Source organism: Marmota monax, unplaced genomic scaffold (genome assembly GCF_021218885.2).
Source record: "Marmota monax isolate L192 unplaced genomic scaffold, Marmota_monax_Labrador192_F-V1.1 WCK01_AAM20220418_F8-fsc00041, whole genome shotgun sequence".
Classification (NCBI taxonomy): Eukaryota; Metazoa; Chordata; class Mammalia; order Rodentia; family Sciuridae; genus Marmota; species Marmota monax.
The window spans coordinates 3,705,523-3,729,131 of NW_026695238.1; the positions used below are offsets into that span (position 1 = coordinate 3,705,523).

General features: G+C 43.3%; 2 protein-coding genes across 11 annotated transcripts in view; both read right to left on the reverse strand.

The window, feature by feature from the left end:
* Nhej1 (non-homologous end joining factor 1) overlaps positions 1 to 14,459 on the reverse strand; it is an 87,332-nt gene extending 72,873 nt beyond the window's left edge. For 2 of the 4 annotated variants that reach the window (XM_046439658.2, XM_058577508.1), the window contains exons 1-5: positions 14,316 to 14,458; positions 11,338 to 11,514; positions 10,398 to 10,610; positions 2,205 to 2,343; positions 1,540 to 1,598 (exon numbers count right to left, since the gene is read on the reverse strand). In XM_046439658.2, coding sequence (XP_046295614.1) covers positions 1,540 to 1,598; positions 2,205 to 2,343; positions 10,398 to 10,610; positions 11,338 to 11,514 — 588 coding nt within the window. In that variant the 5' untranslated portion in view covers positions 14,316 to 14,458. Of the gene's footprint in view, positions 1 to 1,539; positions 1,599 to 2,204; positions 2,344 to 10,397; positions 10,611 to 11,337; positions 11,515 to 13,224; positions 13,911 to 14,315 lie in introns of those variants that run through there. The other 2 variants (XM_058577509.1, XM_058577510.1) reach the window with 2 other exon arrangements.
* A 1,013-nt stretch (positions 14,460 to 15,472) lies between these two features.
* Slc23a3 (solute carrier family 23 member 3) lies at positions 15,473 to 23,498 on the reverse strand. 7 transcript variants are annotated; one of them, XM_058577504.1, is made up of 12 exons: positions 21,734 to 23,498; positions 21,451 to 21,608; positions 21,240 to 21,337; positions 20,957 to 21,030; positions 20,578 to 20,759; positions 20,181 to 20,229; positions 19,867 to 19,981; positions 18,241 to 18,494; positions 17,644 to 17,764; positions 17,230 to 17,397; positions 16,118 to 16,213; positions 15,473 to 16,016 (listed from the first exon to the last, which is right to left on the reverse strand). In XM_058577504.1, exons 1-12 carry the CDS (start codon positions 21,899 to 21,901, stop codon positions 15,724 to 15,726), a joined length of 1,776 nt encoding a protein of 591 aa, XP_058433487.1. In that variant the 5' UTR covers positions 21,902 to 23,498; the 3' UTR covers positions 15,473 to 15,723. The 7 variants fall into 7 exon arrangements, with proteins under 7 accessions (XP_058433487.1, XP_046295586.1, XP_058433486.1 ...); XM_046439630.2 differs by having other exon boundaries at positions 17,644 to 17,749; positions 20,106 to 20,229; XM_058577503.1 differs by having other exon boundaries at positions 20,106 to 20,229.
* Positions 23,499 to 23,609: the final 111 nt, after the last annotated feature.

Genomic DNA, 23,609 nt, shown 5'->3' on the forward strand with positions numbered 1-23,609 from the left:
CATCTGAGAGAAAAGTGGCCTAAGAAATCTCTATCACGGGCTGAGGTTGTGGCTCAGAGGTAGAGCGCTTGCCTAGCATGTGTGAGGCCCTGGGTTTGATCCTCAGCACCACATAAAATAAATAAATAAAATATATTGTGTCCATCTATAACTAAAAAATAAATATTTAAAAAACAAACTTGAGTTTTTTAAAAAGAAATCTCTGTCACATATTTAGGTGTAACAGTCTCTCTTTCCCCAAGAATTTGACATTAATTATGTTTCAGGACTTAGCAATGCAAGCTTTCCTTCTTCTCCAGAGTTAAAACTACTTCGGTACATGGGCTGAGTACTCAGCTCCCCCCACTTTTTTTTTGCTCCTAGTGTTAAGACTTCAAGTATTAAATCTCAGTCAATGAACAGAAAGAACAGAAGGTTCCAGATCAAGAACACCTGCTTTACGTCTAGCCCCTGTGAAAAGTGTTTATTTCAGGTTCAAAAGATCTGAGACACAGAACTTATCCATAAGAAGCTTACAATTAGCCTAAAGGGCAAGACAGAAATATGAATAATCTGTATATAACAATATTATAGTAGCATTATTTACTTACATAGTAACTTGGGTAATATGTATAATTAGAAAATGGGGCAATAATACTAAGATACTAACTGTATAACCAACAAGTCCTTCTCTAAGAATTAGAGAAGGAAAAGATCAATATTGACTGGTATTATCAAAGGTCACCATTATTAATACTCCCACTGTTTGGCCTTCAACAGATGTTTCTTTTGGCCAAGCTTAATCCTTAGAAGGGAAACTAGGCAGAAGCTTCTGACAGGCCACAATTATCTACTCCCCATTCATTCCTTTGCCAATCCCCTTGTATAAACACTGTGATTTTCCACGGCCTGCAGCACCCACAAGACAGTCCCCAGATGGTAGCCCTAAGCTTTTAACTTTCCTCTACTGCTAGATGCTGAAGGGACTGGACAAGTAACGATGACTACACTTCTACTCCACAATTCAGATCTCAATAAGCACAAGTTAACAACTGGCCACTCAAGCTTCCCAAGGTTAGAGAATTCCAAATGAAATTCCCAGGTACTTTAACAGAGATATTTTATAATTGTTAATTAGTCTGCTTTTGCCTTTTGTATTCATCCCCTTTCCTTCCCCCATCTTCCCTATGTACATCTCAAGCTTTATCAGATTTTCTATAGCCCTTCAGACAAAGGGCTTTCCAACCATACAAGCCACCTACCACCCAAAATGCAAGTCACCATCCAGGTTTTTTTTTGTGGGGAAAGGGGTGGCAGGAACTGAAACCAGGGACACTTAACGATTGAGCCACAACACCAGCTCTTTTTGTTTTATTATGAGACAGGGTCTCACTAAGTTGCTTATGGCCTCACTAAGGTGCTGAGGCTGGCTTTGAACTTGCAATCCTCCTGCCTCAGCCTCCTGAGCTGCTAGGATTACAGGCATGCACCATCATGCCCAGCACTACCCAGGCACTTTAAGTGCTCAAATTTGAAGAAGAAAGGAAATAACTACCCTACCTCTACCATAAACTGTTCCAAGAAAGCATTTTCTTCAAATGGCTCTGTCTTCAATCGACCTGTAATAAGAAGGGCCAAAGAAAAAGAAACATGATCCTGAGGATGAGCTTCCTACCTGTTGGATGAAAAGGAACAGAGTCCAGAACAGAAAGATGCCCTCCCAGAGATCCCCCCTAGCCAGGTGAGAGAAGGAGGATTGAGAGTATGTGGGCAAACACAAGGAGGAGAGGGCAACTGGCAATAAATGGCAGTTCAGGGGCAGCAGTTGCTCTATGAGATCCTCCTGCCATTTCCATTGACAAAATGGCATGTCAAATGGAATTTTTACTTTGAAGTTGGTGCTTTGCAACGTCCTAAACTCCCCAAGTTCACCTTGCCCTAGTACAATTTTGTATAGTTGTTGGCTCCTTTCCAAAGCCTTCCCTTGTCATTTCCTAGGACATGTCTGTCCTTTATAGCTTCCACTGGCCACTTAGGCACCAGCCAGGTACTCAAGGTAGAAAAAAGTGTCATCTACTTACTACCAAGTCTCCAGTTCCTAGTCAGGACCCAACACTCACCCCAGGGGAAACAATTTCCCAATGCACATGAGCCTCTCCATTCTCTAAGACCTTTGGACTACCTGTCCCACTCCTTACCCAATTCCTCAAAGAATGTCCTCTCACCTCGGCTCAGCATAGCCCCACTCTCCTGGTAGTCCTGGATCTCTAGATCTTTCATCCGAAGCAATGTTGACAACTCCTTCACGTGGCCCTGCAAGGCCAGACTCATGCCCATCAAAGGACGAATCAAATGTTGGGAGACCTTTGATGGAAAAGAGATATCAGTTAGCCAACAGATGCTTCCAGAGTACTCTCTGCATTAGGTACTAGAAGAAAACACCAAAGAATATTTTCACAAGAATTTATAGTTTCAAAGGCAAACAATCCATTTATTTTTTTTTTTTAGAGAGAGAATTTTTTAACATTTATTTTTCAGTTTTCGGCGGACACAACATCTTTGTTTGTATGTGGTGCTGAGGATCGAACCCGGGCCGCACGCATGCCAGGCGAGCGCACTACCACTTGAGCCACATCTCCAGCCCCAAGCAATCCATTTAGATAAGCATAAATACAAACGTAATAATTAAATAAATTTATTAAAGAGGCTCAAGGATTGCCTTTATGACCCAGATAGAATATGGATAGATTAACTTAAGAGTTGTGATTTAGAGACAATGATGTGATACAGTTGAGAAAGGGAAAGTATTTGCTCAACTCTCAGCAGAGGTTAAGAAATAAAAGCAGAATATTCAAGTAGCCCTCAAGAGAGTAAGTGTGGTAGACAGACATGGTAGCACATGCCTATAATCCCAACAACTTGGAAGGCTGAGGCAGGAGGATCGAAAGTTCAAGGCCAGCTTCAGTAACTTAGCAAGGTCCTAAGCAACTTAGTAAGACTGTACTTCAAAATTTAAAAATAGCAAATAGGGCCTGGGATATGGTTCAGTGGTTAAGCACCTGTGGGCTCAACACCTGGAACCAAAAAAAAGAAACAAAGAAGGTATGGCTAGTGGCTAAAACAGAGTACACCAGCTGGAGTATAACAGAAAACAAAAATTCAACAGAAAGTTGAGAGCTCTGAAGTTCAAGTTAGATCATTTATCAAGTGCCATTTCAGGGCTGATGATAGCCCAGAATTTCAATCTGTTTCCACAAATGCAGCAGAGTCTCAGGTTGTTGTTATAATAAAAGCACGTCAATTTCTAAAAGACTAGCCAAGAAATAAATAAAATACCCACCCAAATATACCTTGCTTTTAACAAGAAGTAAGAAGGATGCTAGCACAGTATGGAAATTCCTTAGAAAACTTGGAATGGAACCACCATTTGACCACCTATCCCACTCCTCAGTCTATACCCAAAGGACTTAAAATCATCATGCTACAGTGATGCAGCTACTTCAATGTTTATGGTAGCTTGATTCACAATACATAAACTATAGAAACAGATTATATACCCTTCAATAGATGAATGGATAAAGAAACTGTGGTATAAATACACAATGGAATATTACTCAGCCATAAAGAAAAATGAAATTATGGCATTTACGGGTAAATAGACGAAGTTGGAGAATATCATGCTAAGCAAGTAAGCCAATCCCAAAAAAACAAAGGCCAAATCTTTTCTCTGATAAGTGAATACTAACATAATGAGGGGAGCAGGTGGCAAGGGAAGAATGGAGGAACTTTGGAATGAGCAGAGTGGGGAGAGGGAAGGGGACGGTATGGCGGTGGGAGGTGGTGGAATGAGACAAACATTATCACCCTTATGTATGGGTATGATTGTATGAATGGTGTGACTCTGCATCATGTACAACCAGAGAAATGAAAAGTTGTGCTCCATTTGTGTAAAAATAAAATAAAATTAATAAAAAAGAAGGATGCTAGCAGAGCCATACTATAGTGCAGCTATAATGATGCTCTCATATGATAATGTAGAGCTGTACAGAATAATCATTTAATTCACCCCTGCAAGGTGTCCATTAGCCTCTCAAAGAAAATAACTAGGGGCTGGGATTGTGGCTCAGCAGTAGAGTGCTCGCCTAGCATGGGCGGGACCCAGGTTTGATCCTCAGCACCACATAAAAATGAAGGCATTTGTTGTGTCCATCTAAACCTAAAAAAATAAATATTAAAAAATAAATAAAGAAAATAACTAAGTCAATCACCTATTTGTGGCTTGGGGATGCTACCAGAGTTCCTTTCTTTTTCCCCTGAAGGACACAAATTAAAGAAGGAACTAAGAAGTGGTACTCCAGAAAGGGGTCAAGAAGATTTTTTATGGAAAAAGCCAGATAGTCAATATTTTCCACTCTGTAGACCATACAGTCTCTGACACAACTACTCAACTTTGCTGCTGTGGCACACTAAAGCAACCCCAGACAATATGTAAACAAAGGAGATGGCTGTGTTCCAATATAACTTTCCAAAAAGAGGCAATAAGCTAGATTTGGCCTGCTGGCCACAGTATACCAACCCCTGTCTTAGTCCTAAAAGGGAGCAATTTAAGACTAGAGGTGCAGCTTGGTGGCAGAGCACTTGCCTAGCATACATGAGGTTCCAGGTTCAATCCTAAGCACTGAAAACAAAATACAATAAATAAACAGGAAGGAAGACTTTAGACAGGATACCCCAACACAGGCTTGAAATGAAGAAAAGGTACCAGAGATTCTCATAGGATGTGCAAGCCAGATTAATCTGAATCAGGACCAGAAGTCTGAGCTCTTCAGACTCTTGTGTTTTCATTTTCCATTAATTTTTCTAGGTAAAAGTTACCACTAAAACTTCTACTTGTGTTGTGACTCAAATTATATGGAAAATACTTTTTTTCCACATTTCTCTAATAATCAATTAGGAAAGACTGGATGTGGGGAAGTGGGCAGAGAGAGAGTGGTGCTGGCATAGGGTGGAAGGTCAGAAGCCAAGTCAAACTCTAGATGTTCGTTATTTCTTTCTATCACACAGCACACCCCAACCTGGCACTGCCTCCTAACTCGGGTCTTCAGGACATTTAGGTCTCCAAGAAGTACTGCTCAGAATGTGGCGGAAGTGCAGTTTGGGGGAGATTTTTATGCTCTAGACCCAATTCTCTTTCCTAGAAATAGTTTTGTTAAGTTTGGTCCTGGTTAAAGTAGATCGGGAGGGATAAAAAGTTGAATATTTGTTAAATGCCAGGCTAGGTTTGGTGAGTTGGGTTGAAAATAATTATCACTGCTCAAGCAACCACACCATGCATTTGGTGGCACCACTCAAATAACAGGTACTCCTAAAGTTAATAATTAGCCTCTCTCAGGGAGTAAAGGGACACCTTAATAGCAATCTCTCCGAGTGGTGCAGAATATATCATGAAATATGGTAAGTTTTAATCAATGTTATGTCTAATTAAATATGATAATAATATACCAGGCTACTCAAAAGATCTATCAGACCCTAATGTCTATATAGCAGCAACAGCAACAGTTTAATCAGTACATATTTCATCTTTTCATCTGCTCGAATAATTTCATAGGGTATACACCTATAATCCTAGCAACTCAGGAGGCTGAGACAGGAGGATTGTGAGTTTGAGGCCAGCCTAGGCAACTTAGTGACATCCTGTCTCAAAATAAAAAATTTAAAAATGGTTGGGGATGTAACTCAGTGGTAGAGTGCTTTCCTAGCATGTGCAAGAACCAAGGTTCAACCCTCAGGAAATAAATAAATAGTAATAATTTCATAGGATTGTGTTATACCTTCTGAATTACTGAGGTATAATTACTTTCAAAGTTAAATGAACACTAAAATGATTTCCCTTAAACCAGATAGCTTTGCTCTGTTCTGGATAGAAATCTTGAAAATATGTATCAATGGTCATAAGAAAGAATGGTGCAGAGGCTGGAGTTGTGGCTCAGTGGTAGAGTGCTCACCTGGCATGCATGAGGCACTGGGTTCGATCCTCAGCACCACATAAATGTAAAATAAAGATATTGTGTCCATCTAAAACTAAAAAGTAAAAGAAAAAAAAAGGAAGAATGGCGCAAATGTGTAAACAGATCAAAGCAAATGCACAGACATTACAAGGAAAAATCCTGATGTGCTTTAGGAGGTCAGGATACTCCCCTTCACTTACAGACAGCAAAGGATAAAGAGATGCAGGTCACAAATCAATTCAACCAATACTTACCAGGAACCTAACATGTGCTCTGGGACCTCTGCTCTCCAAGAACGCCCAACAGTTAGAGAGGTTAGGAAGTGCGGTAGATACAGAGCAGAAGTTGCCAATCTTCAACCATTTAGAATTTCCCCCAACGTCTTCTGATTTCCCACAGAAATGCTCACAAGGCAGGAGACAGAATAGCAGTTTTCAACTCCAGATGAATCATATCAGGTGACACAGTGAAATGGGTAACAGACTAGAGAGCAGGAGACCTAGATTCCAGTCCTGACTCTCACATAACTTCAATATGAAAATGTCTTGACTTCAACTACTTTCATGGTCCTTGTCTTTTTCAAAAAGAAAAATTATGGAGTTAACTGTTTGCTCTCACAGATACAATATAATACTTAAAGTCGAGCAATGTTACACATATTTTCATTTAATCCTTACAAGTCTGTAAAAAGATTGTAATTGGTATCTCCATTTTATAGCTAAAGAAAAAAAACATAAATGGTGAAATATGAAAGTGCTGGGATTAATTACAAAATCAAGTCAGCTGGTTCCAAAGCCTATGCTTTCTACCACTAAAAACCTTGAGAAATGACTCCTGGGATCATAAAATGGTCAAAGGGGTGACAAATTTGAAAGGAAAAATATAGAATATTAAGAATTATATTACATACTACAAAGAGCATACAGTAGGAAGGAGGAAAAGAGATGAGAAGTTCATCACAAGTAGAGACCAGCTCAAAGTTATAAAGCAGAGACCCCAAACCTCATATGTTCCACAATATCCTGCAGCAACTTAAGAACCATTGAGTTGTTATTATGCACACATTATGTGGTAGAGGCTGTAGGTAATTAGGTATTCTCCTACTCTTTCTATGGCTGGTAGGACTGAAGGTCTCTGGAGAATACTCTGGCATTGGTTTAGCAAAATTAAAGATAAAAATACTCCTTGCCCTGGCTGTTCCACATTCAGAAATTTACTTATGCATTTATACACAGAAAAAGTAAATATAGGGTTAGTGATACAAGTGCTTGCCTTGCATGCAAAAGGCCCTGGATTCAATCCCCACCACCACAAAAAAATGAATGAATAAATAAATGTAAGGATATTCACAGTATATAACAAAACACTAGAAATAAAAAATGTCTACTAATAGCAGATCAATTAAATACATATTGATAAAACTATAAAATACTAAGTTGCCATTTAAAAATATTATACAGGTTTTCTAAACATATTGACATGAATGATCTCTATATAATTAAGTGAAAAAGTCAACACATTGAGCAGTGTACAGCATGATGCCATTTGTAAAACTATACATGTATTTGTAAATATGTATTTGACTGTGTATGTACATAAAACACACACACTACATAGAGCTTTTTTAAAGAATTTACAAGAAGCTAATAAAGGAATATCAGCAGTTGCTTTAAAGAAGGTAAATGAAGCTGGGTGCAGTGGTGCAATCACGCCTGTAATCCCAGCGGTTGAGGATGCTGAGGCAGGAGAACCCAGATGCTAAGCAACTCAGTGAGACCCTGTCTCTAAATAAAATAAGATCATGGCATTTGCAGGTAAATGGATGGAGCTGGAGAATATTATGCTAAGTGAAGTAAGCTAATCCCAAAAAACAAAGGCCAAATGTTTTCTCTGATATGTGGATGCTGATCCATAATGGGGATGGGGGCGAGCATGGGAGGAATGGAGGAACTTTAGATAGGGCAAAGGGGAGGGAGGGGAAGGAAGGGGGCATGGAGGTAGGAAAGATGGTGGAATGAGATGAACACCATTACCCTAAGTACACGAATGAAGACACGAATGGTGTGACTCTACTTTATAGATAACACGACATGAAAAATTGCGCTCTATATGCGTACTATAAATTGAAATGCATTCTGCTGTCATGAATAACAAATTAGAATAAATAAATAAAATACAAAATAGGGCTGGGGATGTGGCTCAGTGGTTGAATGCCCCTGAGTTCAATCCCTAGTAACCCCCCAACAAAAAAAGGAAGGAAAATGAGGGACTGAAGAGGGGCAGAAAGGAGACTGTTTTCTCACTGTAAACCTTTAAATGCTGTTTGAAATGTTTGACTTTGGATGAATTACCCATTCAAAAAAAAAAAGTGAAAACTATCACAAGAATGAGTAATAAACAAAAATTATAACCGCATGACCTCACAGACACACACACAGAAGCCTGAAATAGCATCTGCCTACACCCTTGCCAGCGCCTGCGGCTATGACTCTTCCCTATAGTTCCCCAGGCTCGGGGGTTTCCCTGGAATGACATTCCTCTTTTTTTAATGATGAGTATTTTATTTTCACTTAAAATACAATTGTTAATCAATTGTTCAAAGCAAATTTCTGCCCATAGCCAATCAAGGCTCACCCACCTAACACATTTTTTTTTTTTTTTGGTTTCTTCTCTTACTATAGCTCCTCAATTAGAATAGTGTACTAGTTTTTCTCCACATATTTCTTTACTTATAATAATATTAAACAAGTGCTCTTTTATTGTATCCTTTTAAAAATTATTTATTTATTTTTGTGGTGCAGAGGATCAAACCCAGGGCCTGGAACATGCTAAGCAAATGCTTTACCATTGAGTTATATCCCAAGCCCACTATATTCTTTGGAAAGAAGAAACTGTTGGAGTCCATCAGCCTCCAAGAAGAGCTGCCTCCAAAGTCACACTATCCTGTGTGTAGAACCATATAAAGCAAAGTGAAATTAAATATCACTTAAGATTCCCAAAGGCTGTGGAAATATTTGGGTTCATTCTTGAGGGAACAGTGCCACCTGGTGTCACTTAGAAAAAGTCATGAGGGATTTAAATGATACAGGTAAATTCTATATCTAAAACAGGATGGAAAATTTCACAAGAAGTTCAATTAAAATCCACAAATTTGACTGACTACATGCTAGGCAATATATTGGCCTTAGAAATACAGAAATGAGTGAGAAGTAGTTCTCTTAGCACTCAAGTCAAGTTTTACTGGGTTCCAGTTCATGAATAAACATCAGTGAACAGTTTATAAAAATGTCTTTTGTTCCATTCATAGTCATATAGGGATGCTAGAGCATCATTCCACCTGTGGGAGACTAAACACATAGGCTGGGAAATGATGCTTACTTTCTGCAGATCCCTCTGTTGAGAAACTTGTCCCCTAGTCCTCCCACAGAGAACACCCTGACCTCTAGTGCTACTAAAATAAGCCCTGTTTGTTATTCATGAAAACTAGTTCTCAATGTTCAATGCTTAATTTCTAATAAAAGCTCTTAGAGCACGAAAGCTACAAGTGAGCAGAAGATAATGACTCTCCTAGTCCCTAAAGTGGGCCTTCAGACTTGACTGATCTGGAGTTCAATTTCTAACTCACTCATTTATAACCTGGATGACTTTGGACAAGTTACCTTCAATCTCAGTTTCCTGCTCTGGAAAATGAGGACAGTAATACATATTTTGCTGGACCGTCATTAGGATTAAAAGATCAGACAATGTTCAGAAAATAACTAACATCAGCACTTAGTCCACCGTTATGAGCAGTCCTGATAAAACACAAGTAGAACCATGTAAAAACCCCTATTTTAAATCCACCCCATTTCTCATGCCTTCCTATCTATACTACGGTTATAAAGTTCCTGAACTCGGTCCACACTTACACATCTCCATACCTGTTTGCTGAGAATGATTTTTCTCTTTATTTTATCCCAAATCATCATCAAAACAACTCAGAAATTCACTTTCCAAAGAGGTTTTCTCTAATCCTCAAGCCATTTGGGGCCTGTCTCAGTGACAGAACTTAACACACTTTATCATAATTTCCTTTCTGTCTCCTCATTAGTATAAACTCCAGGAGGAAGCCATATACATATGTATACACACACACACACACACACACACGTTTTGGGATACTCAGTAATTAGCAGCACATAGGTAGTTCAATAAATAAACTAATGAATAAAGTCCCTGAATAAAGTATGTAGGTCTGACCCCTGCTTATACCAGTCAAAAAATCTTTCTTATTTGCCACTGTCTGGTCAAGGAAAGTTTTCTGATTGGAGAAGAATTTCAAACAGGGTTTACAAAAATATAAAGACTCCTAAAGCTGCATCTCAAGCAGCTGGCATCCTGACGTCCACCCCAAATCTGACTTGAACTTACCAGGGAAGGACTAGCTAGAATGCAGTGGAAGTTCCAATAGAACGGGAGACCAGAAAGCTCACTCCGCACCCGTAGAATCAATGCCTCTGCCACACGATCACAAGAGAAGGTCGCTTCACTAGGGTGAGCAATGTCCTTCAACAATGGGCGAAGCAGATTATCCAAGTGACAGAGAAAAGCCGCAGGGGGAGCAGTCAGACGCTTGTTCAGCTCCTGAAGAAACAGTAGTTTTACACACTGAGGGTGCTAAAAGGAAATTAACTCCCTCTTGAGCAGTAGCAAAGGAAAGTCCTGGTTAATGTGAAGACAATGGGCATGAGAGGAAGGGAAAGGAAGAGAAAAACATCACAACAGGAAAGAAGAAAACAAAAACAAGAGTAACAAGAGTCACAGAAATCAACTGGCCTACTTCAAAGTTCTGTGTTAGGCAAGATCAATTTACAGAAGACCTGTATGGATTAGACAACATAGGTCACATTATGCATTATCATGCTACAGAAACACATATACTATACCTTCCTTCTCTCTCCCCTTCCTCCCTTCTCCCCTCATCCCAGAAAGATCCCACAGCTACAGATAGAAGTGTAGGACATAACTGGTTGAACATTCCTTGGAAGAAGAAGTGTTCCATATTTCAGAGTTTTGGATTTTGGAATGTATGTATAAGAGTTTACCGGTTGAGCAACCCAAATTTCAAAATCTAAAATGCTCTGAAATGTGAAACTTTATAAGTGCCCTATGCTCAGAAAGTTTCATATTTTAGATTATTTTGAATTTTGGATTTTTAGATGAGGGATGCTCAACCTGAAACTGGAATTGTATCAACTCATTTCAATCTTCCTTGCCAACATACAAGTGGTCAAGCTGGTTGACGTTAACATCCCCTGACCTTCACTAGGAAAGAACACATCCCCACAATGGAACTTCTCTTTACACTTACCTTGGCTCGCTGGCTGACCACACTAGTATCCACCTGTTCATGCCACACCTGGTGAAGATCCGAAACAAGCAAGGTATAGCCCTGTTTGGTGATATAAGCCTTGGCCAGGAGGGAGTTCTCAGCAAGCTGTAGCCAAGCCCATGGCTGCATCAACAGGCCTTGCTCCAATTCCTCCATCTGCAGAAAAGGCCCAATTTAGCAAAGTATCTCCAGAGTAATGTAGGCCTAGGAGGGTGCTCAGACAACTATGCATCAACTACAATCCTGTGAAAATCCTGACAAAATAGGAAACATGGATTTACATTCTTCTTATTATTATTGAACCAGCTGAGCACCAACCTTACTACCACTTAAAATCTAGTTAGAGGGGCTGTGGTTGTGGCTCAATGGCAGAGCGCTTGCCTAGCATGTGCGAGGCACTGGGTTCAATCCTCAGCACCACATAAAAATAAATAAATAGAATAAATGTATAAAAAAAGTGTTGTATCTGTTTTTTAAAAATCTAGTTAGAATCTTTTTCCACATAAAGTTCCTAGAAGGTAGAGAATAGTACTTTCTTCCATAATATTTAAGCCTCAGCCAATTGGTATGTTTCTACTCTCTCATAATTTAATGTGAAACCCAAACCATTCTTGTTGCACCTTTACCACATTAGAAATCCTAATAAATGTCAATGCTATCATTTCCCAGAACTTTTAGAAGAGAAAGATAGTTCTTGTATTGTAAAACATCATCAAGTCTTGTCAGGGGCAGGATATACAAATTATTTCATCATCATCTAAAAACAAAACTCTAGAAGCTCTCAGGAATTTTTTTTAATCTCTAAAACAGAGCTTCCTAATGTAGAGCTTATACACCCAAATCTTCTAGAATTATATGAAAAAGTTATGCATATATGTGCATACAGAAGCAGTCCATCTCTATAGTCAAATTCAAATTTTTGATTAAACCAAGGAACATTCACACGTAGCTCAGTTCTGTATGCACAATAATGCATAGTGTGATCCATCACCCTCCTGCACTTTTATTTTGAGATATGTCTTATTAAGTTGCTGAAGCTGGCCTTGAACTTTTGATCCTCCTGCCTCAGCCTCATGAGTCGCTGGGACAACAAGCATATGCCACTGTGCCTAGCTGTGGTCGAATTCTTAGAGATTAACAGCACAAACATAGAAAGGAGCTAATAAGCTCTGTGACCAGGAGCAACAGAAAAGACCCAAATCCACTTTTACAAATGACCAGGAGGTCATGAATATAAACCACAGCACACCACAGAAGAAGAGATAATTAACTTCCACTTAACTCATATCCCGACTCCAAGGCACAGCCACCAATGACATCATACTCTTTGCACAGCTTGGAACTCTTGGAAAAGTTTGGAAATCAACTTTTCTATGTAGCCTTAACCTAGTAGATATTCAGTAAAAATGACTGCTTAACAGAGCTTATTTTTCCTGTGTGTGGGGGGAATAATATAGTTTCCTCCATTATTCCAGTCTATAAATACAAAATGAAGAGAAGTACCAGGAGGTGAAAACTTAGAATATAAAGAAAATAATAAAATTCCTGTTACATTTCATTAACATAGTCATTTCCAACTTAGTCTAAATCATCATTCTTTCAACCATAACCTAGTTTTCAAAGAGTGACCTTGTGACATTATTTAATTTGCACTGTAACTAAAGAGTCATGCCACATAATAACATTTCAGTCAATGACAGACCATATGTATATGACAGTAGTTCCATAACAGTATACTGCTAGTAACATTGCAGGCACTTTAGTTTGCATTTTCATACACTCTATGGTGTTTGCACCACGATGAAATCACCTAATACTGTATCTCAAAATGTATCAATCTTAATGACCCATGACTGCATGACTTACTACTATATGGTGACTTATCTGCAGCAGCCAAGGCGTTGTTGGGAGATGATGTGTCCAGTCACATCACTCACTGCTGTTCCTACAGGGCAAAAATGACCTTGGAATGATTAAGCTAGTCCTCATTGGACAGAGTTCCAATGAGCTCCATACCACCTACCGCCAAAGATCACAAATGCAAATTAAGTTGCCAAACCCTTCAATTTCCCTTATAGAAATTCCCCAGTGTTCACTTTTTTTTAAAGAGTCACCAAAATGCGGCTAATCATTCTAGTCCGTCCTTCTGAAAGCCAAGAACCTCAGAACCCTCAAAATGATGGTTTTTGTTTGATGAAAGTGTGTAGTTTAAAATGTGGCTAGGGTCAACAGGCCCTGTAAAAACGTCGGAATATTTCTGCAACAGACCCACGTTGGCTTCTCTCACTAGCCAGGCCCATTCGAGACTGAGGCCTCTAAATTTCATTCCTCTGTTTTCTTCAAGGCCGCCTTTAACATTCATGTTAACTGTATTCATCCGTTTAGTACTCTTGTCTGAAGAAGGGGGGTGCGAGGGTTCCGCCCCTCGGCCAGCAGACCCCTCTCAGGGCAGTTCCTCCACTACCCTGCAGGGGGCAGTAAGCCCTAAAGAGATTCAAGCCGGGCCACTCCTCGTCCCCTGGGAGAGGGCGAACCTTGAGTCCCAAACCACAGCCCACCCCAGGAACCCCGCCTAGCGTCCAGTTTCCATCTCCCCCCCCCCCCCAGAAGAGACTCCGCGGTCCGCCTTTCCATTTCTATAGCACCGGCTGCACCAAGGCATAGTCAGAACACCTCAGCGGGTAACACAGTGAACACCTCCGGTTCGTAGCCCGGCTACACCAAGTAGCAGGCCTAGGAAAAGCCTCACTCACGCCCCCAAAACGCCGAAGTGCGGTCGGAGCGCGCTGCGCACGCACAGCCCCGCCTACTCTTGGAGGCCTGCCCAAATCCCCGGCTGCTCGCTGTCCATTCTGGGAAAAAGCGTCCGTGCGGGGCCCAACCCGCAGAATCCGCGCAGCTCCACGGCGCCCGAACCGGTCCAGACCCTGGCCTGACTTGAGCTCGATACCACCTACCGTCAGCTCCTCTAGAACTCACACCCTCCTCACGGCAGGCCCGTCTGCCCGCGGAAACTGAAAGGCGTAGGGTAGAGACCGATACCCCCCACGGAGGCGGGTCTTCCACGCGGAGGCGGAGGCGGTGTCCAGGCCTGGCGGGGGCGGGGCTTCGGGTTCACTGAGCAACTTGTAGGAGCGCGGAAGGACTGGAGGGTCACGGCAGCCCTTACTAGGGAGGTTGAGGGGTAGTGGTCCTTCTAGGAGTCAGATCAGCAGCGGAGAAAGAATACCAGAAGAAATGTAGGCGAGTAGGATGTGGGTTTGAATTTGTCAAACCCAGATTACTTCTGTTCCCACCCATACTGTCCAGACTTTTCCTTTTTTAATAAAATGAAAGAATTGGATTTCACCATATCATCTCTGGAGTCTTGGCCGCTAATAGAGCAGTCGAAGAGAGGAGGCTCCTAGGCATAAATTCTGATTTCATCCTTTACCTCCTCTGCATCATCTCACCCTTTATGCACCCCCATACTCATAACCTATCACCACTTGTTAGAGTCTATAAACAAGTCAAAATAACACCTGGCATTTTGCCAGGGGAATGTTAGAGTTCATAAACAAGTCTGGATGGTGCCTGGCAAAATGCCAGAGGGAGAGGTTTGAGAAGTAACAAAAGCGAGCCATTAAGTGTGGAGATTCCTGATTGGTTGACTGATGTAATTAGATAAGCTGTGTGGAATGTATAAATACTGCTCCTGTCCTGCAATAAAAGGCTCCTACTCCTGCTGTATCAATCTACACAAGTTGTTCGTCACCCCCCGGTTATTTTGCTGCAGCCAGACTGCTGCAACCACTGAAGACTTGAAACCCCTCATCAGTACTTTGTACAACTCATGCCTTTGTTCACGCTGGATTCCTGAGCCTGAAAATTTCTCATCTGTTTTCCAAAACCGGAATCCTTGCTTGTCAAGGTCACCCTCAGCACTGCTGCTTTCATAAAGCCTTATTCCCAGAATGAACTACTTCTTCCTCTGCTCCCATGGTATTATTTTTATTACAGATTGCCTTCTGCTTTGCATTTTAATAAGAAATTACATATATCTTTTTAAACCTTAAATACCCGGAGAGGACAAGGACCCCATCATATTCATATTTTAGTTTCAGAACCTAGCACATGAGAAGCATTAATATTTATTAAGTGAATGCTAGGGTTCAGATGACATTAATAGTTTATAGGAAAAATCTCATTCATTCATCATGATCCACTAAACCATGGCCCCTGCTCTATAATAGGCCTAATTAAGAGAAGAAAAGGCAACCCATCCTACTGGGAAATGAGACCTCTAGGTGGGCCCATGACACATACACAGTCCCTCTGAGCCTGGGAGCTGATTCTCAATGAAAGCAGAAAGAGGAGTCTTGATAATTACTTTGACCTAAATCCTTCTCTGCTAGATGCAGGGCATGACTCCCCACAGCCAGGCAACAAGTCTGCGGTCTCTCCTGGCTCAGATGGCCCTCCTTCCTCATCCCCAAGGTCTTCAGGCATTGGACAGAGGAAATGAAGGGGCTGGGGAATGCAGGGACACATGTCTTGAATGGGGAAAGGAAGCCCATATTCTTGAGCAGCCTTCTCCCTGGACTTCTGAGACATTTGAGTCTCTTGGGCAACAAAAGAAGATAGCAGCCCCTGACTGAGGCCCCGCTCAAGCCTTGTACCTGTGGGGGGGAAAAAAAAAAGTTTGTCAGGTTGTGCTCAAACCAGGGAGTGATAACTTCCTGGCCATGCCCCAGGCAGCTAGGGCCTGATGTCAACTTACCAGAAATAGTGTTCTCCAGAAGAAAGCCCAAGAGTCCAGCCAGAAAGATGGGCTCTGCCAGCAGAGAGCACAGTAACACATCCAAGGGGCTCCAGCCTACAAAGGGTTAGGACCAGTCAGGAAGGGAACTCTAATACTTATTCAGAGCCAAGGAGTCTTATCCTTCCAGACTTAAACCTAAGTCTTGGACTAAAGACAGACCTTTCTAAATTGTCATTATACCTCCCTTATCTTTTAGCCCTCTACTCTCCATTTTCCTCACTGAGGCCCTTTCTCAAGGTTCCTTGCTCAACACCCTATCTCCTGAGCATCCATACAACCTTCACATATGCTTAGATATGCTTTGATTGTTCCAGGCTTCATTTCTCTGGGATTTTGATATTAAAATCCCCAACCTTATCTCCTATTCCTTATACCTGCTATATTTTATCTTAAGTCTCCCAACCTCTGTACTATTGGCTTTTTGAGCCAGATGAGGGACTGTCCTATGCATTGAAGGATTCTTTTTTTTTTTTTTTGGGGGGGGGCGGGTACTGGGGATTGAACTCAGGTGCTCTACCACTGAACTACATTCCCAGGACCCTCTTTTTTCATTTTGAGACAGGGTCTCACAAGTTGCCCAGGAAATATAGCAACATCTCTCCCTGTACTAATTGCTAGTAACAATACTCCCTTCCCTCATTTGCAGTAGTCAAAAGTGTTTTCCCCAACATTGCTAAATGTTCCCCATAGGGGAAAAATCACCCCCAGTTGAAAACCATTGCTCTAGATAAGCTAAGCTATTGGCTGCTCTCCTACTTCTAAGTCTTTGTTTATCATCAAAAATGATCTTTTTACCAAATATGTTTACCATCCTTCAAGACCAGCTTAATGTTACTGGATCACCATTGAGCCACAGCTCTTTATCTAAATCTTTCTTGTTATTTTCCTGCATACCTCATGTCTTTTACTAGACTATAACATCTAGAATTCCTTTGTATCCCAAGTTGCTAGCGTGGTGTTCAACAAATGGATAAATTATTTATTCCAAAGCCCAGAGAAGATTGTGGGGCCAGGAGTCCAAACAGTACTTTTCCACTACTGAACGAACTCCTCTTTCCCTCTCCACCTACCTGTGTTAAATGGGACTGGGGCTTCCCGAAGCCATCTTGGCAGCAACAGGGCCATAAAGATGGAAAAGCCCACAATGAAGACATTCCGTCCAGAGTCAATGTCAGCTAGGTGGAAACTGGAGAATCCAGCAGACAGAACCACAGCCTGGGTCACCCCTAGTACCCCACCTGTCTCATATAGAAAAAAAATCAAGAGGGTTGAGAGAGGGAGAAGACACAGTGTATCGTGGGCAGGCGGATTATAATGGGGGGACTACCAAAAGGCCTTTTTCAGATTTTTCAGGAGTCCCAAAAGTCCATTCAAGAAACCAAGATGTTGGGTCAAAACAATGAGGGCAGCTGACACATGTTCATATCCACCCATCCAGGAAGGCTATTTAGAGAGAAAGGATGCCTGACAATACATCCACTCACCAAGCACAGGCAGCGGGATTGTAGTGAGGAACTGAGCCAGCCTAGGGGAGAGCCCAAGCCCCATGCAGAGCAGCCCCACTATGTGGGTCACTCTCTGAGATCCAGCCTGCAGGAAGAGATACTAGAAACAGCCACTTCCTTGGACTGTCCCAGATCCTTGCCTGGCTGACTCCTTCTCATCATTTAGATCTCAACTTTAATGTTACCATCCAAGTAGCATTGTAACCACTCTCTGTCTAAAGATGACTTCTCTGCTCAGCCACTATTCCACAACTTTGTTTTCTTAATAGCACTATCACTCTCTGAAATTACCTTATTTACTTTATTTTCTTCTCCTGAGGAAGTCCCCAAGAGAGTATGACTTTATCTGACTTGTTCTTCACTGGAACCCCAGCCTTGGTAGAGTGCCAGCTGTCTCTGATGTGGTAATTTGTTGTCTTGGCCTCATTGCTAGCCTCTTACCACTTCTAGGTACAGCCCTAAGTGAAGTCATTAATGTGAACTGCCTAAGTGCTGGGCACAGCTGGCAAACAGTCAATGTGTTCTCTACTTTCTACTGAACCTCCAGTTCCCCACCCCTGTCCCAGGTTCCCATACCTGGAAAAGACTCACTGTGCCCACATTAGGGAAGCTGGATGCTGTGCCCATGGGGCTCCCCAGCAGCCCAGCCAGCACACTGCCCAGCCCCTCCAGGCTCAGCCCTCGATTGCAAGCATGTGGAGGTGGAGGAGGCAAGTGCAGCAGCTGGCCACACAGAGCATAGCAGCCCAGGGAACTGGTGGAGGCTGCCAGGGCCATAGAGATGCCTGCAGTTAGAGCCCTGGGTGTCAACAAGGGCCAGTCCCATTCTCCTGAGGAGGGAAAGGAGCCACCTTAAGGCCAGACTCAATTCTGGAACACCCCTCTACCTACAACAGCCTGTGCCATAAGAATGCTAGAAGCCATTGTCTTTGAAGATATCTTGGGACAAAACCCCTGAACTCTAAGGAGAAAGACCCATCTCTTTACTGTGGTCTACAAGACTTTCTTTGGTTTGACCCTTAGCACTCTCTCTCTAGCCTCATCTGCCAAACTTCACCTCAGTTTCCTCACCCTAGACACACTACCTTTGCTTTAGGCCCTGGACTTGCAGTGCTCCCTGCCACCACAGTGTCTTTGTACATGCTATTCTCTTCATCCACAATATTCTCTCCTGCCTCTTGACAGTTAGCTCCTACTCATTTCTCAGATCTCTGCTCAATGACCACTGGAAGAACACCTTTCCAGACTTTCCTGATGATGTCAAATCTCCCATTATTAGCTCTCACCATGCAATGTAGCTCCTTTTTTTCCCTCTCAATACTGGGATGGAATCCAATAGTAGAGATGGAATCTCTACTACTGAGCTACACATCCCCTCACCCCCTTTTTAAAAATATTTCTTTTTTTTAGTTGTAGATGGACACAATACCTTTACTTTATTTATTTTATGTGGTACTAAGGATCAAACCCAGTGCCTGACACATATGTGGCAAGCACTCCCCCATTGAGCCACAACCCCAGTCGCTAGCCCCTCTTTTTAATTTTTTATTTTGAGACAGGGCCTCCCTGAGCAGCTCAGGCTGGCCTCTAACTTGTGATCCTCCTACTGCAGCCTCCTGGGTCACTAGGATTATAGGCATGTACCACCATGCCTGGCTAGTGTAATTCCTCTTGAGTATACTTACCACAATTGCAATTCCACATTTACTCAGGTCCCTATTTAATTAGTATCTATATTCCCCAATTGACTGCCAGTCTCATGAAGGCAGATACTATGTCATATTCATCACTATGTCCCCTGCCACATGCCTAGCACACAATCAGCACTCAAAAGAGCCTTATTAATTGATGGGCCGGGTTTGATCCCTAACAGTACAATAGGTAAATAGATGAATGAGGACATTTTGCATACTATGCCTCAAAAATAATCTTTCTACATAGATCACCAGCTGAAAAGCCCTTGGAGCTCAGTAATGTAAATGTGTAAGTTGGGTAAGGAGTGAGCGGTGGAGCTATATATGTCTGTCTCAACACCAACCCCAATAAAATGCTGCAGGGAGGGGCTGGATTGCCCCTCAGGCTGGCAATTTCTCTTTCCTGTGTGTTTTAAGAAACACAAGAAGTGAAATCCACCAAATCTAAGTTCAAAGAAATAGATACCTTGATTTGAGTAAGAGGACAAGGGCCTAGGAAAGAACCTACCTGGGTGAGGCAGCCAAAACCATGGTGCCTGGGTGGGGGCAGACAGCTGCAGGGGGATGATGCTGAGACCCAGGAGGGCAGAAATGAGCCACACACAGGCCACAGGGATCAGCACCTGAGGGGCAAGACTGAGAACCTTGTGAACCAGCTTTGATTGGGTAGACAGAAGCCCAAAACTCGGGGGCCAGGGAGCATTCTGTGCCAGCCCTTCTAGCCTCGACTACCCAGCCCCCACATACCGAGAGGAACCGAAAGGCAGGGACATGAATATGAGTTGAAAAGGTTGAAGTTGGCCTCCAGGGACATGGGGGTACCTGGAAGGAGCCCAGGTGCTGAGAACAGACCACCATGAGCAGGATAAGCCTAGAAGAGAGAAGCAGCTTTAGGGACAAGAGGCAGCAGAATCCTGAGGGATGGCAATGAAGGTGGGAGTGAGAAGAATATCATAAAAAGGGTCCTAGCACCACAAAAATAAAGGGGGTCCTAGCAAAGAAAATTCCATGAAAGGGGTAGAGAGGTACATGGGGGACATGAAGAGACAGTAAGACTCTCAAGGAGACTGGATGAATCAAGAAAAAACCTTGGATTTGAAGTCTAAAAGGTGGTTTCCCTGCCCAGACTGTTGCTGATTCTGATAGGGCCAGCAGCTCTGTCCTCCCCCAGTCCCGCACACCCCACTAGGCACTATCCTGTGCCTCAGGACTCACGTACAGCAAGGCCAGGCCCCAGTGAGCAGAGCAGAATTGGGCCACCTCCCTGTGGGCAGAGAGCCCTGCCACAACCAGGCTGGGGGCCAGCACCAGGGGCCCACAGTGTAGGAACAGGCGTCCAGGGGCCCCTAGCAGCCCCAGCATGCCTTGCAGCAGCCCAGATACCACCACTGCCCCTGAAACCTGGTAGAAAAGAGAAGATGAAGAAAAAACTTTCTGCTCAGTAAAGTTAACCTCAGCCTGGATTTGCTAACCTCAGGGACGGGACCCTGCCCCAACTTCTTTCCCCAGAGTATCTCAGAGTATCTGCATAATGGAAATGAGAACCTCCCAGGCCTGGGCCACCTTAACCCTCCTGCTTCCCATCCCTAGGCACTCACCTCTCGAAGAGAAGTGTTCCAGAGCTCCCGGCTGTGGCAGCCAGGCCTCCTACACAGGTGCAACACAACGGAGCCTGGGAATAGTTTATGGCATGAAAAGGAGAAAAGTAAATGGGATGGAAACCCATGGCTCTCCAGTCCTCACTGGTGCCTGGCACAACTCCAAGACCCTAAGCGCCCAGAAGTCCCACTACTGCCCAACCTCAATCCTGGGCCCAACTCTCCATGTATGCTCAGATGAGCTCTCAACTCCCCTGCACCATCACCCTTGCTCTGTACTCACTATTTCCAGGTGTCTGGATGGCCAGAGGTAGCTTCTGGCTGGTCAGCACCAGAGCAGGGATAAGGAACTCTAAGGATGGAGCCTGGACAAGAGGCAGCCTGTAGGAACAGCAGCCCTAGCAGCTCTGGAAACATGTGGCAGCCAATAGTACTCCCCCCTATGCCTCTCCTCCCACTGGAGCCATCACCCTGTCTCCAAGGGGTTCCCTCACCTGCTGCCCATCCCAGTTTGTAGGACTGTAGACACACCACATGAAAAGAAACTGGAGGCCAGGAGCTGAGCAGGCGGGTAAGAGAGTCCTCCTGGGGGAAGACTACGAAGCAGGAGCAGGTGGGAGGCACAGAGCAGAGAAGCCAGGACCAGGAAATGCTGCAGGTGGAGGAATGGGGAGGGACAGTCTTCGAAATTCCTATTTCTAGAGGGCTTTCATGCCACATGATTCTCCCCAAGCACCCCCTTCAGCTAGCACCAACTTCTGTACCTCTACTTCCTACCTGCAGAGCCAGAAGACAGCTGAGGCCCCAGGTGGGAGGCCCACATGGAGAGGCCCAAGTGTGGGAAGAGGAATTCTGGGGAACAGCCAGTGGCCGTGGTAGGGAAACTGGGGCATCCTGGGAGCCCACAGAGTGGAGTGGAATGGGATGAAGGTGTGATCGGCTCATGCTGCCCTGCCTTTGTGGTATCTTGGCTGCCCTGAGCCAGAGTTAAGTACAGAGTAAGAGGTAGGAGTTTGGGTGAGGTTAGTTGCCAGAAGTGGGGAGGGGGTGGGGGTTTCAATGAAGCGGAGCAAAGGGATGAGGGTTTTGGGGCTGGACGCGGCCCTTTCACCTTTGCCCAGTTCTTGTGCAAATTCCATCAGCCATTAACTGGGGAGCTGAGTTCTGGACCCCTCCCCCAAGAATCTTCATTCCCTGCTCCTAGACCAGGCTCTGGAAGGTAGGAGAACATGGACAACTATCAAAATAGCCTGGAAAGGTTTTGCAGACTATTTCCTCCCACAACCATTTATAACCATCCCTATTAGATCCACACTTTTCAACCATATCAGGACAGGTCCCTGGATCATCTCAAAATGAAACTCATATGAGCTGGATGCAGTGGAGCACAGCTGTAATTCCAACAACTTCAGAGGCTGAGGAAGGAGGATCACAAGTTAGAGGCCAGCCTGGGGGCAAGTTAGGGAGACCCTGTCTCAAAAAAAAACTGGGGATGTAGCTCAGGGTTAAAAGGCCTCAGGGTCCAATCCCCAGTACTGGGGGGGCGGGGAATGGCAAAAACCTCATGGATAATATGCCCCAAATCACACACAACTATGACCCAAACTCCATGTTATATATTCTCTGTAAGAAATACATTTATAACAACATGTATTTTAATGCCTAAAAGCTTGGACATGGATAAACCAGAAGACAACGGAGCATTCCAAGTCCCACACCCATATGTAGAATCTTTGAGGATGTGACAGCTACTGTGGCAGCTAATAATGGGACTTAACTGGCAACTGAGTAACTCAGATGCTACCTTCAGTACTTGATCAAGTGGTGACTTGATGTCGCAAAATGGCCGACAAACTCTTGGTAAAGCAATGAACATGACAAATCTGTTTTAATTTTCATAGAAGTTCATACCTGACAAATCAAGTCTTCTTCAAAATGTACAAATTCATGTTTATACATAAAAAGATAGTTCCAGGCTCAATAAGGACTTCAACATGCACAATAACCATCTAAGTCATCCAAAATTTGTCTTGGGAATTCTTCCTAGCAAGAGATGTCTTGAGTATCTGAGAATGTCTAGCATCCTGCCCAGACCGACTAAATGCCCCATACATCCCCCCTTAAATTCTTGACAACCAAAAAATAACTGATATTGCCAAAATGGCCCATAGAGGGCAGTGCCACCATGTTGTTCATGATCTTCAGCAGCCTAACCTGCTGGGCCACCACCCAATCTGTTCTTCCAATGACAACCTAGCTTCAGCATTCTTTTAGCAACACCTTTCACCATGTCAGCCAAGTGAAGAGGCCGTCAGCACCAGCACAGAAAGGTATCCTTGGAGTTGCCCTCATGAAGCTTAGGGGACTGCTAGATACTTGGTCTCACAAGGGTAGTGCTCACATGCCACAGACAAGGCCAACCCTGGACATGGGACAGCCATCATTTGTGTCCCACGGCACCCCAAGTAAAGCAGGGCTAGGGCCCTAGGGTGCTGGAAGCAGGGTCAAAGAGAAGTTTGAAATGGGAACCTATGACTCGCAAATGATACATTAAGTAAACTGGGTGGGGTTCAAGGAAAACAGCTGCAAGATGATGGAATCAGAAAATAGGGAGGCTTGGAAGGCAAACACAGGAGGAAAGATCTTCAAGGCT

Coding starts and splice junctions, on each gene's coding strand:
- Slc23a3 (XM_058577503.1), bottom strand. CDS start 21,901: ATGAGCCGATCACACCTTCATCCCATTCCACTCCACTCTGTGGGCTCC. Junction 17,398..17,643: donor AATCCCGCTGCCTGTGCTTG/GTGAGTGGATGT, acceptor TATATGAGACAG/GTGGGGTACTAGGGGTGACC. Junction 16,214..17,229: donor CCCAGTCCCATTTAACACAG/GTAGGTGGAGAG, acceptor AACCCTTTGTAG/GCTGGAGCCCCTTGGATGTG.